General features: G+C 38.3%; 1 protein-coding gene across 2 annotated transcripts in view; it reads left to right on the top strand.

Annotated features, from left to right (window-relative positions):
* Positions 1–218: 218 nt before the first annotated feature.
* Positions 219–16101, top strand: part of LOC122495460 (cytochrome P450 7B1) — a 178057-nt gene continuing 162174 nt past the window's right edge. The window contains exon 1 of one of the 2 annotated variants that reach the window (XM_043601154.1): positions 219–629. In XM_043601154.1, the coding sequence (XP_043457089.1) occupies positions 517–629 (113 nt within the window). In that variant the 5' untranslated portion in view covers positions 219–516. The remainder of the gene's footprint in view (positions 630–16101) is intronic. The other variant, XM_043601156.1, reaches the window with a different exon arrangement.

Below are 16101 nucleotides of genomic sequence, written 5' to 3'. Positions count from 1 at the left end.
AAGAGATCAGCGGTGTCGCTGAGCAGCGGGCACAGTCCCAGCCCTTTTCAGGGGCACGCAGGGTCCCTCTGCTTGAGCGGCGCGGGCTACGGAATGAGGAACCCAAGCGACTCACTTCCAGAACTGAACAGAAATCTCCCTCCTCCAGGCCTTCAGAGGTTCCTCGCCAGGAAATCCTAACCCCTTCCCCCTCTTCTCTGGCCCTCCTTCCGGCCCCTAGGAACCCGGGCGCCGTTTTCCAGAAGCCACCGGGCCGGAGGCGGTCGCGGAGCTGGGCGGTACGCGTGGGTGGGGGCTGGGCCGGGGGAGGGGAGTGCAGGAACTTTGAAACTCAGCCTCGGGGGCCCGCGGTGACATTCCTGGCAGCGCCGCGAGCAGGCCAGCCTCTGGCGGCCGGACCGAGGGAGAGCCGCGCAGAGACGCCGCGGGAGGCAGCAGTGTCGCCGTCCCGAGAGAGACCCCTGGCTGGCCGCTGCGGCGCGCGGGAACCAGACGGCGGAAGACTTGTCCTCGGGCATGGGCCTCTTCTTGCTGGAGCCCTTGCTGCCGCAGCTACTCAGCTTCCAGGGCCTGGCCCTCGCCGCGGCCCTGCTGCTCGGGGTCTTGTGCCTGAGCTCCAGGCGCACCAGGTAAGCGCCCCCGCGACCTCACCGCGCGGCCGGGCAGCCAGGGCCACGCATGCGCTCTGGGCCCCGCGGACCGCGCGCGACCCGGACTGTGGAGAGTGCCCCGCGATTTCAAGTGCGGATAGTCAAGTTGTTGCGGGTGGCGGCGCTTTGGGGTATTGTGTGTACTGACAAAGGCTTCTTCTGCCTCTTCCCCATACATACGCATACGTATTAAAGCGTTGGGACTGAATTCGATTTGCTGCTCCTGTATAGGTTGTAATAAGCCCTGGATTTGCATTATTCATTATGCATCACGCATGGCTTCCAGACACATTTTGGTGCCGACTTACAATGAGTTGATGCTTTATGACCTAGAATTCGTAGAGCATTTCGGGAGGGGAATTTTCTTACATTTCATTAAGTTAAAAGTGAAATGTTTCAGGAGAATGTCAGTGTCTAGTATGAAGAATAACTCTGGGTGCTTCTCTGTGCCTCAGTTTACTACACTGTACCTCATGCGGAAAAACGCAGTAATAACACCTCATGGGAGTTTGCTGAATACGAAATAAGTTTACAGTGTGTATTTTGTGCATTTACTGTAATATTTTATTAGAAAAAAACCAATAACACAACACCTAGAAGTGTGTCACTTCTTTATCTGATTTGAAATGTGAAAGTAGAAACAGATATTCAAAATAAAAGCATTCACTCGAAATCCTCTATTTTCTCTTTGTGATTAGATCTCACATACACACGTGTGAGATATATATATATACACACACATACCTACACACGTGTGAGATCTAATAGATATTAGATCTCTATTAGATCTCTATTATATATCTATATATACAGATATCTATTATGTATCTACCGATCTATATAGATAGATAGATGGATGGATTGATATACCTACACATAGATATGTTTATAGGTGTGTGTGTGTGTGTGTGTGTGTGTGATATAGGTTGTTTCTCAGTAGTTTTGGGAAAATGGCACCATTGTACCACATTCAAATACCTGTGGACATTTCTAGAATGCACATGGGTGAATACTCTAGAAGGGAACTTTCGCTTTTTTCCCCAGGCAGGTTTTCAGTGATCATCCTGGAATGTGTCATGCCCTCTCCCAGGCTGCTTTTTCCAATGGCTGTGCTTTAGAGCCCCAAATGAGGACTTAGGATGCTTTAATTTCAGTGTTATGTGATTCTGTGTAGATTCAGTGTCAGTCAATGCCACATTTGAAATAAAACTGAGAAATTCAAGATATGATTTGGATGGTGCTAGGAAACAGTTTATTTCCAGAAAGTCATTAATATGATATAAATTTTTGTCCAACAATTTTATATATATATATATGTGTGTGTGTGTGTGTGTTTAAAAATCACCATCTTTTACTAATAATAGACTTGAACATAGATACGGGCTTTCTAAATTATTATAAAGACAACATATAAAAAGAGTGTGTGTAGCAAGGCAAACATGAAAGCAAACATGTCTCTATTATTCTTTCTCTACCTCCTATCCCCTGCAAAAATGATGAAGGTTAGTCTGACCAAAACAATAAAAAATAAATGTAAAATGGTTAAATTCTTCTAAGTGAAATACAGAGTGGCACTAAATTATGTATGTGTTAAAAGGGACACTTAGAATGAAAACATTTATAATAATGAATATGGGAAAGTGTTCACAGAAAATATGGTAGGGAAGAGGCAGTAACACAGATTTTTAAATGTTGCAGTTCTGGACAGCAGAAGTCTGAAAGAGGCCTTACTGGCCTCAATCAAGGTGTTGGCAGGGCTGCGTTCCTTTTTGATGGAACCAGGGAGAATCCATTTCCTTGTTTCTTCCACTTTCTGAAGGTCACTAGAATTCAGATTTCTTTTTCATACTCTGATACTCCTACCTCTAGCTTATAAGGATCCTAGTGATTGTGTTGAACTCACCCAAATAATCCAGGATAATCTTCCCATCTCAAAGTCCTTAACTTAGTCACATCTGTAAGGTCCTTTTTGTAATGTAAGGTAACACATTCACACATTTGGGAAACATCTTCCTACCACAGTACTCCCTCTGACCTCCAAAGATTTCTGTCCATCTTACATGCAAAATATATTCACTCATCCCAACATTCACAAAAATCTCAACCTATTAGAATACCAACACAAAGTCCAAGATCTCATATAAATCTCATTGAGCTCAAAAGTCCCAAATCTCACCATTTAAATCATCTAAATCAAGTGTAGGAATCTGGGTATGATTGATCCTGGGACAAAAATTCCCAAGAACATCATGGGACTTCCATGCATGTCACAGGGATTGACTCCATCAATAAGAGGCTCCTCCACAGATTTTTCCTGGATCATTCCCTTTACATTCCAGGCTTCTTTTGACAGGGCTGAGGGGAACATTAGTCACATGCCTAATCTTTTCAGTGTTCACTAATAGTTTGATCATGAATGTGTATGACTGAACTGTCAAAAGTTCAAAACAGCCAACGTGAAACCAATGAATCACTGAAGTAGTAATTAGTAAGAAATTATTGTGCATATACCAAAAAGATAGTTCACAAACCAGGAGTGCTCAAACCAGAACATGGGATGAGTTTCAGTGGTATATTTTTATAAAGCAGCTTATAATAAGGTGAGAAATCAGTGACTGTTTATTCCTCACAGTGATGGCTTACATTATTACAATTTTCAGTGGTTACCTCATATAAACCTTGAGAAACAGTTCAAGTTTGTTTTTGTTTTTTTTTGGCATTTCCAAAGTTACAGGTAAGAAATGATCCAGATCAAGTTAACCTTGCAAAATAAGCTAAATTAAGCTTTACCTGAATGACTAAACTGGTTCTGTCTGCTGAGGGAACCTTCAAGGCTGTCTCCATCTATCCTTGAATTTAACAGAATACGCCAACCTTTTGATTTTCCCAGGTACTAGCAAAATTTGTTCAACCACATCTTTGGCTTTCTTTCCAGAGCACTCTTTCTTGACAGTGAATCTCCTAGTTTTACAGCCTGAATAGGCTGAGAACTTCCCAAAGCATCAGTTCCCGGTTCCTCTAGGCCCAAGGATTCTTCCCTTCATATCTTTCCTCTCACATTCTACTATAAGCGGCAAGTCAAACTGGGCTACCCCTTCAACGCTTTGCTTAGAAATCTCCTTGGGTAAATACCCATGTTCATCCTGTACAAATTCAGCTTTCCACATTATGGCAGGACACAACGTAGCTGAGCTTTCTGTAACTGTGGGATAAAGATCTCTTTTGTCCAGTTTCCAGTGGCATACTTCTCATTTAATCTGAGCCCTCACCAGCAGTACCTTTAATGTTAATATTTTTACTTATCGTCTCTTTAGGATGGTGTAAATATTCTTTAAGATGATATGTATGTTCTCTCCTGTAGCCCTCACTTTCTTCTGAGTCCTCAGTAGGGGTGTTGTTAACATCTGTATTTCTACTTACTGTATGTCCAAGGCAATCTGGATTTTTTTTCAATCATCTTCCTCAGAATTCATCAGCCATTGCCCAGTCAAGTCATGTCTACATTTTTACGTATTTGTCACAGCAGCATTACACTTCCAGGGACCAGAATTGTGCTAGTTTCCTACTGCTGCTTTAACGAATTATTACAGATTCACTGGTGTTAAACAACAGACACTTATTTTTTACATTTCTAGAGGTCACAGTCTTACTGGTCTAGTATTAAGGTTTTGACAGAGCTGAGACCCTTCTGAAGGTGTTAATAGGTTCTGAGAACATCACTGAACTTGCACTATATGAGGAAAGTCATCAACTAGAAAAACACCTGAAAGATTGAGCCCAGAGAAGGTCACTTCACCAAGTGATATTTTCCAGACTGCCTCAGAGAGAATCCCGTTCCTCAGCAGGAGGTTCAAAGGGTCCATGAACTCCGTGACCATTGACTTTGACTAACCTGAATCATCTTCCTTAACTAGAAAGTGGAAATAACAGTTGCCACACAAGGTAGATGTGAGAAGCAAAGTGGTGAGAAGTGATTTCTTTTTGATTTTTAAGATGTCAAGGTTATGTAGATAATGAGTTATTTTGAAATGTTGATATGTTAGCCAAAGCATAAGAGACTCTTAAAAACTGAGAACAAACTGAGGGTTGATGGGGGGTGGGAGGGAGGGGAGGGTGGGTGATGGGTATTGAGGAGGGCACCTTTTGGGATGAGCACTGGGTGTTGTATGGAAACCAATTTGACAATAAATTTCATATTTTGAAAAAAAAAAGAAATGTTGATGTGTTGACATCACTGTATCACATAAGTCCATTATTTCCTCTTTCTAATTGATTAATTACTCCCAAACAAGACCCATGGTGCTCTAGATCCCTCACATTGTTACCACTGCCTAGACAATGAGAAGAGCTAGGTTATCATAGTAGATTTGTTTCTTGTTTCTTCTTCTTTATAGGAAAAGGATGTGGGTAGCTGAAAGCAAAGTAATTTTCTTCTCAAGAGTATGCCGAATTTAACAGGCTGATTTTTATGTTTTACATAGGAGGTGCTAGAGAGATCTCCAGGCACATTTCTGGCAACAAGTAATCAGTTACTCCATGGTACTGCACTTTCCCTTATTAAACTGCAGAGTTTGAATTAGTCTTGTTACCATTTGAGACAGATTTCAGGCTTGCTTTGCTGTTTTATTTTGTAACTTAAAAAAAGAAGATCTCAAAGGTAGAGAATATTCCTATTGTGTAATTAGAGGAACATTTGAGCTCTGAAAACACTTTGCTGTTTATTTGTGTACCCTTCAAAGTGACCATTTGATGGGTTGTGGGAAGTTCAGAATTGTTCATTGGGTCACCATTAAGGGTGATCCAATGCTGTAATCATATTTGCTGATTATCTGTTTGCAGAAGAGAAATAATTTCAGAAGTTACACAAGATCCACATGAATCTCTTATCTCTATAAGAAAAAAAAATCTTGGAGTGCTTACCTTAGAAATGTAGGGCCATTTATATATGTAAAGTCACTCATGGCTTAGTGTTTGCCAACAATGGGACCTTCTTATAGAAGGCAATGTAGTGTAAGGCAAAGAGCATGGCTGTGAAGCCAGATGGACCTAGATCCAACATCCAGCTCCACCCCACTATGATGCTGAGTTTTGAGAAGAAGGTAAGGGAAGATAGAAATGAACAATGTTGAGGCCCTACTTTATCCACACTTCGTGCTGAGATGTTTTGCGTATATTATCTCATTTAATCTTCACTGTGGTTCATGAGATAACTGTTTTTAAGCTGTTTTTCAGAAGAAGAGATTAACACAATAAGTAATTAGCTCATTTGCCTAAGGTTGCAGATTTACTCAGAAGTGGAACTGGGTTTTTGATTCCAGGTCCATAGCTATGGTAGACAGAATAAAACCCCCTTAACCCCAAAGTTGTTCTCACCTTAATTCTCAGAACCTATGCATATGTTAGGTTACTTGGCAAAAAGATTAAGGTTGCAGATGGAATGAAGGTTGTTAATCTGCTAAGCTTAAAATGAGGGATTATCCTGTACTATTTGCATGGGCCAAATATAACCACAAGTAAACCCTGGAAGAAGGAGGTAGGAGAGGAAGTCTACCAACCATTGGTGGCTTTGGAGATGGATAAGGAGTCCAAATGACATAGGATGTGGGCAGCTTATTGAAGCTGAGAAGACAAGGAAATAGATTCCCCTCTAGAACCTCCAGCAAAGAACCTAGTCCTGCTAACATCTTGATTTTAGCCCAACGAGACCCACTTTGGACTTCTGGGCCACAGAGCTGTAAGATAATACATTTGTGTTGTATAGGCTACAAATTAGTGGTAATTAGTTATAGCAGCTGTAGAAAACTAACACAGTACCCATATCTTTCATGCCCTTTACTTTAACTACACTGCCTTTTGTAAGAAGTTTCAAAGAGTGGGAAAGACTGGGCCTTGGGTGACTTTCCTTGTTGCCTATGAGAAGCAGGACAGAAAGTAAGCATTTCTAAGTACTCAGTGGCTTCATGACTATACTAATGCGTGACAATTTGAGAATTTTTGGTCCTACACTTCACAGATCATCATAGGCTAGTCATCAGTCTCTCTTCCTTACCTATCAGTATACAAGTAAGTTTTGAATGTTTGTTATGTATCTTGCATCTCTGAATGTTTAAAATCATTTTGAAAATAAGTCATAGACTTGTAGGCATTTAGACCCAGATGTGAACTGGTCAGATTTCTTATTTCTCAGACTTGGTGCATCCCTACATCCTGCTGCCCACAGCCTGGAGGATAAAGCAGGAGAGGACTCTGAGGATTTGAGGGGACCTATGGGGGTGGGATGCTGCACTTTACTGACTTCCAAAAAAGGAGTAGAGCAGAGAGAACCATCAGCTGTAGAGCAAAGATAACAGCCTCTTGTAGGAGAATATTTCTGTATTTTATCCAAAGTAAAATCCCACTGAAACTACTTCAGGTTACTCTTCTGTGAAAGGCAAAGGACAAAATTATAGAAAGCTACTTTGCTGAATAAGAGAAGGTGACATCTATTATATTGTGCATTTTTATAGCCAGAGTGCTCATTTTTATGGCTTTGGCATTTTTTTCGACACAGAAGTATTTGGGATAGGATCTTCTTTTTTTTTTTTTTTGTCCATAGGAAAGTGGAAAGGATTAATTAAGTCTATAATTGCTTAACGCAGAAATTAATAGACATTTTAATAAAAGCACAACCATAACAGGATTTAAATCCGTTGTCATTTCTCCTCATAACTTTATCCTAAATAGTTGATAATAATGAAGGAGAAACTGTAGGTGCTTTACTGACTAGTTTCTCAGTGAATATTTGTCATAAGAAATGAAGGGTGAATGAATGAATGAACAGTTTGGTGCATTAATTATCTATTTCTAATCTGAATATTTTAGAGTTGTAGATATTGATATAAAAATATACAAACTTCATACAAAAATTATACATCAAATGTCATACATGTCAAGTTTTCTGCTGCTTTAATTAAAAAGGGAAGATATCATAAGCAAGTGTTTACCTATCATGAATATTTATAAATGGAGAACATATTGGTGCAATGGTTATTCTTTAGTGTAAACCTAACTGAAAACATAGCAATTGGAGTGCAGTCAGTTCCTAAAATTCCTGCTTTTGCAAATTCAGAATTTAAACATAGGTACTGTTAAGTTTCAGTTCTAGGTACTGGATTTTGTAACTGTGCTTATGATTCCCCTCCCTGGCATAGGTGGACAGTGTGTTTTATTTAACAGATCACAGCTCCTTTGAGAAAGGGCTGAGCCTGGTTTCATTAATAACATAGAATCACACACATTTTGGTCCTTAGTACACTTAAATAACGGTAGGATCATTACTCACAAACTATTAACGACACCATAGTTTCTGTCTGAAAATCAGAATCATCCTGGTGAAAGCATTGTCTGTCTGAAAGTCAAAATCATCCTGGTGGAAGCATTGCTTTATATTATCTATACCTTGGAACTCTGAACGTCCAAACTGCTTTATCTCAGGAAGACAAATGGCTTGTAGCTCAGTCATGTCTAGTGAGGATTTAGTGTCATGATACTGTATTTTGCTGCTTTGGTCCTTTTCAGGCACGATGTGAGGGGATTACCTTCTATGGATGATGGACAATTACCACTTTAGGGGTAGCTACTCCAGTATTATTGACTCTTATCTATTTTTGTGTATTGAATATATAGTACTATGAAGTTGGTTTTGACTTGTTGTAATAATAACAATGGACACTTTTGAGCATTTCCTATGTGTCTACTAGATAATAGAGGCAAGTATTTTATATTCATTATTGTTTTAAATTTATTGAATCTTCCCTCACAATGATGTTTTGCATTTTATAGAGATATGAAGTCTCATGTAAATAATGTTCCCAAAGTTATACAACCAGAATGTAGTGCAGTCTAGAATTCAGACCCATGATGTTTGGCTTCAAGTCCAATCATCTAACACTATTTTAACTTTTTTTCTTACTCTTTTAATCTTTGTCGTAATTTTCTGACATATACATTTAACCTTTCCTGAAAACTTAAGTATTAAGATCTAATACAACTTTTAAGCATTGCTAGTAGAAATTTAATTAAGATAGGAACATATGCATTAGGACTTTAAAAGAAGAATGTGTTAAATCTTAAAAAAAAAAGCAGATAATGATCGTCTGCTATCTCCCTCTTGCACTAGATTGTGTGAAAGTCACATTTGATGGACAATGTTAGAAAATACATCTTTTTCCTTTTCTCATATATTTACTTTTGCATCCATTCATTTAATGACTTAGCAGAGGATTTGAGATTCACTCCATGCCCAGACTGCCCTTTGTTCAGGTACAGTAGAAAACAGGACAAACAATAAAGGACCCTGCCCCCCTTTTTTTTTCCTTTGGACATGCACAAATCTGCACATAATTAATTTGATGAGTTTGTAGATAAGTATACATCCATGAAACTGTCACCACAATCTGTCATAAACATATCCATCACATGCATCTTTTTTATTTATGATGATGATGATAAGAACACTTGACATAATATCTACCCTCTTAGCAAATTTTGAAGTATACAATACAGTATTTTAACTATAGGCATGGTGCTGTGCAGATCTCTAGGACTTATTCATCTTGATAACTGAAACTTTGTACCCTTTGACTAATATTTCTCTGATTCCCCCTCCCCACTAGTTTCTGTTATTCATTCTACTCTCTTCTTTGTTTTTTTTTTGTTTTTTTTTTATTTTTTTTTTTATTTTTGGGGCAGAGAGAGACAGAGCATGAACGGGGGAGGGGCAGAGAGAGAGGGAGACACAGAATCGGAAACAGGCTCCAGGCTCTGAGCCATCAGCCCAGAGCCTGACGCGGGGCTCGAACTCACGGACCGCGAGATCGTGACCTGGCTGAAGTCGGACGCTCAACCGACTGCGCCACCCAGGCGCCCCTCTACTCTCTTCTTTGAGTTTGACTATTTTAGATTCCTTAGATAAGTGGTATCATGTAGTATTTGTCCTATGTCTGGCTTATTTTACTTAGCATAATGTCTTTCATGTTCATCCAAGTTATCCAAATGGTGGGAATTCCTACCTTTTTAAAGGCTTAATAATATTCCATCATATATATATATGTATATATATATACCACATTTTCTTTAATCATTTATCTGTAGATGGATATTTAGGTTACTTAGGATATCTTGGCTATTGTGAATAATGCTTTAATGGACATGGGAGTGTAGATCATGATTTCAATTTCAATTTTTTTTGTATATATACCCAGAAGGGTGATTGCTGGATTATTCAGTAGTTAAATTTTTAATTTTTTGAAGAAATGCTATACTGATTTCTGTACTGGCTACACCAATTTACATTCCCACCAATAGTGTACCAGGGTTCCATTTTCTCCACATATCTTCCAACACTTGTTATCTTTTGGTTTTTTTGATAATAGCCATCCTGACTGGTGCGAGGTAATATCATTGTGATTTTTATTTGCATTTCCCTGATTAGTTTTGTTGAACACCTTTTCATATACCTATTGTCCATTAATGTCTTCTTTAGAAAAATGTCTGTTTAGTTCCTTTGTCCATTTTTTAAATTAGTTTTATTTTGTTTTGTTTTTTTTTATAATTGAGTTTTAGTAGTTACCTATAGATTTTGGAGATTAAAGCTTTATCAAATATATGGTTTGTAAATATTTTCTCCCATTCTGTAGGTTGCTTTTTCATTTTATTAATTGTTTCATTTGCTGTGCAGAAGCTTTTTAGTTAGATATAGTCCCACTTGTTTATTTTTGCTTTTGTTTCCTGTGCTTTTGGTGTCATGTCCAAGAAATCATTGTCAAGAAGCTTTTCCCCTTCTAGAGGAACATGCCGCTTGACACAAAGAATAGTAAGCAGGCTGAGAGTTGCACCTTAATCTCTGAAAATTTATAAAATTTGATTCAAGACCCCTGTTTTCAAAGGGAAAACAATGTTGAAGAACCCAGAATGAACGAGGAAGGATATTTCACTGTTTGGGAATCAATTAAAGACAGTTCAGTGTGTTTTCCATTTTAACAATCCTTCATAAGCGGATTGTACAAGCTGTTATACGTGTCATTGATGCAGTTACTATTGCGCTTCTAGAAGCAGCATTAAATATTGTGTGAGAAAGTGTTACAGACAGTTCAAATATTACTTGATGTAGCAAAGCGTAGTGGTTCTTGATATGTCTCTTGAATGCTCTCAGGTCTATAGTGAACTTTCAGTCTTGCTTTGGATTTTGAATAGTCTTTTTCACATGGACAAAGAATCTCAGTACTATATGCAGAATGTGTAACTTTGCCCTTATATTTCTTTGCAGGCCTACATGCAAATTCTTTCACTATACATTCAGTGTGTGTGTGTGTGTGAATATATAAATGTATAAATATATGTGTGTATATATGTGTATATATTTCAAACTAGTTCTACCCTTTTTGCTTGTCAGTGTGTTGTGCCATATGGTATAGAGCATCATGCCAAAAGATAAAAATATTTCTAGAACATATGAAATCACCAGTCAACTGAAGAAGGGTAAAGACTTTTGACCACAGCATTTGTGACTCTGATGCATTTGTGGGTAATAGTACATAGCTTAATACCCCCATTCTAAAAACAGGACATATTTTGAAGTTAAAATGGCTCTTACTTTTTAGGGGAAGGAATCCAAAAGTAAAGGCTTCGAAAATTTTATTTTTCTAAAGGAATTGATTCAAATTAGTGTTTTCTTTCTATACTGAAATTCTCCGTATTTTATTTATAGAACTTTCCCCCTCTCATTTTAATCTCTAGAGTTACCATAGAGAGAGGCCTTGAAGATAGAATCCACCCTATTGCAGGTGGATAGAGTCTTTTGGCTCTGGATCACATGGCCACTACACGGTTTTTCTAACTTAATTCCATAGATGGGATGTTTTAACCAAAAAAAGAAAGGTACAGAAAATCAAATCCCACAGCATTCTCAGGGACCATGGAATAAAGTCATAAGAACAGTTTGATTCAAAGGTATTTACTGTCCAACAATAAGCAATAAGTGATCTGCAGGTGGTCTACAGTATGTGTTACTGTGCTACTCGGATTTTACTCATTTTAGGCCTCATTTTACTCATTTTAGACGTGGATTCCTTTGTGCCACATTGAATATTGTTTTCAACTACTTAACTAATAAAAACGAGAGGGAAAAAACTTAAGTAGTTGATTCATTACCCAAGGATTGAGTTGAATGCATTTTTTACTAGAGAGAGAAACTGTTACGTAAATAAGAGTAAGTGCCATTGCCATGACCTTTCTGGGTAACAGTTCTGTAAATAGTACTCATGTTATTTGACAAAGATCCAGTCTTAACTTTTCATCTCTTCACTAATTGATTCTTCTTTTGTATTGATTCACTTATCCTAATGTCCTGTTTTTTTCTTTTCTTTTCTTTTCTTTTCTTTTCTTTTATCTTTTTTTTTAACAAAATGACCCAACTTGGACTTGGTTTTTACAGGATAGATCTGTAATATGATAGTCTTATTAAAGTGTGTCTTAGCAATGCTGCTTCTCATTTTGTGATTTATGTTTCAACTCTGCTATATTCCAATTTACTTCATAGGCAGTAGTTGCCTTACCTTGAGACAAACCTAGATCTCAAAAATATTCAAGTGAAAGTCATATTCTAGAAGCATCTATATATTTTATTTGTTCTTGTGCTTTTCCCTTCATTCACTGGAGATCTACTATAGAGAAGTTTCTTTGATTCCAAATATGAGTTAATGAAGTTTAGTAGGTACGTAAAAATGTTTTTAATTACACTGCATTGGAAGATATATTCAAATTATGCTTCACTTTATAGGCAACTATAATATTTTTAAAGGGCTAGTCTTTCTTTTTTAGGAGCCAAAGTGACTGATTCATGTCAGTTTCCTCAATCTGCTTTAGTGGGACTAAGATAACTCACTCCCTCTTTGAAACTCTGTATTTGTACTCTTTTAAAACAGTCATGTTTGAGAAGAAATGCTGGCCAAATAGAACCAAAAACTGAAATAGTGTCTATTTTTGGACTTTAAAAATTGTTCATGTCTTAGAAAAAGGAACACATAACCAAAGAGTCTCAAGCACTGTTTATATGATAGGGTAAGAGGGTCTTTAAGTATTTTAAGATGCCTCAGATTTGTAGAACATCTCATGACCTGTGTAGCAAATTTAGAATAATGCTAGGTTATTTAATCACTTAAAATAGATCAGTCTTTATTTGTCAACAGCTTTGAACAATGACAGTTTTATTACTGTAGTTATGATATGCACAGATTTATCTTCAAATCCCCCTCCTTGTTTATAATTTATTTTCAATAAAAGGAAAATAAGGGAAGAAACATGCAGGGACATTGGATATTGTTTCTGTCTGTCACAGGTTGACTTTAGAAACACGTCTAGGGGCACCTGGGTGGCTCAATCAGTTAAGTGTCTGACTTTTGGTTTCAGCTTAGTTGGTGATCTTCATGGTTCATGGGATCGAGCCCCGTGTTGGACTCCATGCTGTCAACACAGAGGATTCTATCTCTCTCTCCCTTTCTGCCCCTCCCCCCTCAAAATAAATAAACTTTAAAAAATGTCTAAAATTTTGGCTACATCTAGAGCTTCCTTTTCATAGGTCTCTAAAGCCTTGGTAAGATCAAGTAAAGAAGAATCCACAGCAGTGAGTGCTTTTATTTTCCAATTACTGTCTCCGGGCTTTCATTGGAATGCTACAATTACAATCAGATTAAGAAAATAACTTAGAATACTTATCTTTATTAAAAGAGAACAACTAGGGTCATGATATTTATGAAATCAGAAGTAAGGGAACTCCCACAGCAGAGGAAATGGCATGATAATATTTCTTCCTAACTCTCTCTGAGCCTCAGTTCTCTCATGTGTAAATAAGGAAGTCAGACTAGATAATCACTATGTAAATAATTTGATTCTACAGGGACATTGCCATTCTCAAATTAACCCCTCAGACTACACATATTTCAGTTATATAGAATGTACCTGTCCTCAAACACAGTATATATAGTATGTTTCCTGACTCTGCTGCAATACCCTTCTTTCTGCCCTTTTAGATCCAACATAAAAGCTGCAATCCCTATCTCTTAAATCCATTAGTTTTCCCTTTTGTATGTTCTCTTCAATTCAATTCAACAAATATTTATTGGTTACCTACAGAGATGAAAGTCAAGTTGTGTCCTCAAGGAACCAAATCTATACAGCATATAAATAACCAAGCAATTCCATTATGCAGTCTAATAGATGGAGATAAATCACAGAAAAGCAAGTGTTGATGGTGGGGCTAGATTAGAGAAATTCTTAGGAATAAGAACTACTAGACTTGGCATTGGATTACATGTGAATAGAAGGAAAGGGAAGGGAATGGTGTAAGGATGACTCTTAGGCTTCTGGTCTAGGTGACTGGAACTGAATCTTTTGATAAGATAGAGACTATTTAGGAGGATTGGGTTTGGGGCTAAGAGGATGAGTCTACTTTGTTGGATGTCTGTGCAGTGTCTATGGGATGCCTTGTTGTAGTATTATCCTTGCAGAATTATCTTTGCAGTTGTATACATAGATGTTGTTTTTCCTTCAATTCTACCTTCATAGTTTTTATTGGGAAAAGGATAAGACTGATGCATAGGTTAGTAGAAAGAAATTTGTAGTAACTTGCCAGCTCAGGACAATTCTCCCAGATATCACATCTTCATCAACATCTTATGTTACATATTAATGTTATCCACCATCCTTTCACAAGATATGTCTTCTAAGCCAAAGTAATTAAAGAGTAGACATATGATCTGAGTCTTCCACTTGAATTTTTCAAACTGCAGCTGATAGGGAAGATCCCATTCATTTATGGTCCTAGAGTTGTAAAGGTGTGAGTCTGGAAATGGCTAGCAGCCATTTGCCCTATCTTGAGGGAAGCAGGTCTACATTAGGAGGAAATTTAGCTAATAAACAAACAAACAAAAACATCAGAGAGGATAGCTGAAGATCATCCTTCTTCATTCACTCAACAAATGTTTCTTGGGTGTCAAATATGTGCCAGGCATTGATTTAGATGCTTGGAAAATACCTGTGAACAAAACACACACACACACACACACAATCTTCACTTGTGGAACTTGGAGACAGACAGACATTAAATAACAAACATAATAAGTAAGTAAGTTATATATCATGTGAATAAAGTCTATGGAAAAAGGAGAGCAAGAGGAATCTGAAAGTGGGACTAGGTGTAATTTTAATAGGGTCATAAGGTTAGCCATCATGGAGGAGGCAAAGCAAAGAATTGAAGGGCTTGAGGAGAGAAGGAGGCTGTGAACATCAGTGGGAAGAACAGTCCAGTCATAGGGAACAACCAGTGCTAGGATGGTGCAGTGAGGCATGCCTGGTGTCTTTGGGGAATGGCGAGCTGATCAGAATTGTGAGAGGGGAGTGACAATGCATAATGTTTTTGAAAATCAGGTCAGGGATGCCTGGGTGGCTCAGTAGGTTAAGTGTCCAATTTCGAGTCAAGTCATGACCTCACGGTTCATGAGTTCGAGACCCACACAGGGTTCTGCACTAATGGTATGGAGCCTGCTTGGGATTCTTCTCTCTCTGTCTCTGTCTCTGTCTCTGTCTCTCTCTCACTCTCTCTCAAAATAAATAAGTAAACTTAAAAAAAAAAGAAAGAAAGAAAATCAAGTCAGAGGAGCAACAAATAGGATTGTGAATGGCCTTGAAGATCATTGTAAAGCTTTGGCTTTATTTCCTAGGGAAATGAGGAGCCATTAAAGAATTGGGTAGAGTGGAGTCAGGTAGTCTGATTCATAATTTACAATGATCACTCTGGCTGCAGCATAGAGAGCAGGGTAGAAGCCAGACACCAACAGGAGGTTAAGAAATGACAGTGGCCTGGGTCAGATGGGTGTTGGCAGTGGAAATGGTGAAAATAATCAGAAGCTGAATACATTTTGAAGGTAGAGTTGTCAGGATTTCCTGGAAGAGACAAGTTAAGTGAGACTCTAAGATTTCTTGACAACTGAAGGATGGAATTGCCCTGAGTTCATGTGGAAAACTGAAAATCAGGTGCATTTGGGAGGGAAGATCAATAGCTCAGCTTTGGACAGTCAAATGAACATGCCCGGGGAACAGTTGGATATTTGAATCTCAAGGTCAGGAGAGAGGTCTGGATTGGAGATATAAATTTGTGGGTCATTGGTATATAGATAGAGAAGTAAAGCAACGAGAAGAGGTAAGGTAAGGGGGTAGTATAGGTGTGAAAGAGCAGAAGGACCAAGGGCTGAGCCTTGCTACACCCACATGCAGAATTTAGACAAAAGAGAACTGGGAAGGAGCAACCAGTGGGGTAGGAGAAAACCCTGAGAGTGTGGTGTCCAAGTGAAGAAAGCATGTCAAGAAAGAGAGATTAATGAACCATATTGAATGCTGCTGTCAGGTCAAGTGAAAT

This window comes from Prionailurus bengalensis, chromosome F2 (assembly GCF_016509475.1).
Source record: "Prionailurus bengalensis isolate Pbe53 chromosome F2, Fcat_Pben_1.1_paternal_pri, whole genome shotgun sequence".
NCBI lineage: Eukaryota > Metazoa > Chordata > Mammalia > Carnivora > Felidae > Prionailurus > Prionailurus bengalensis.
This window is presented reverse-complemented; position numbering and strand designations above follow the sequence as displayed.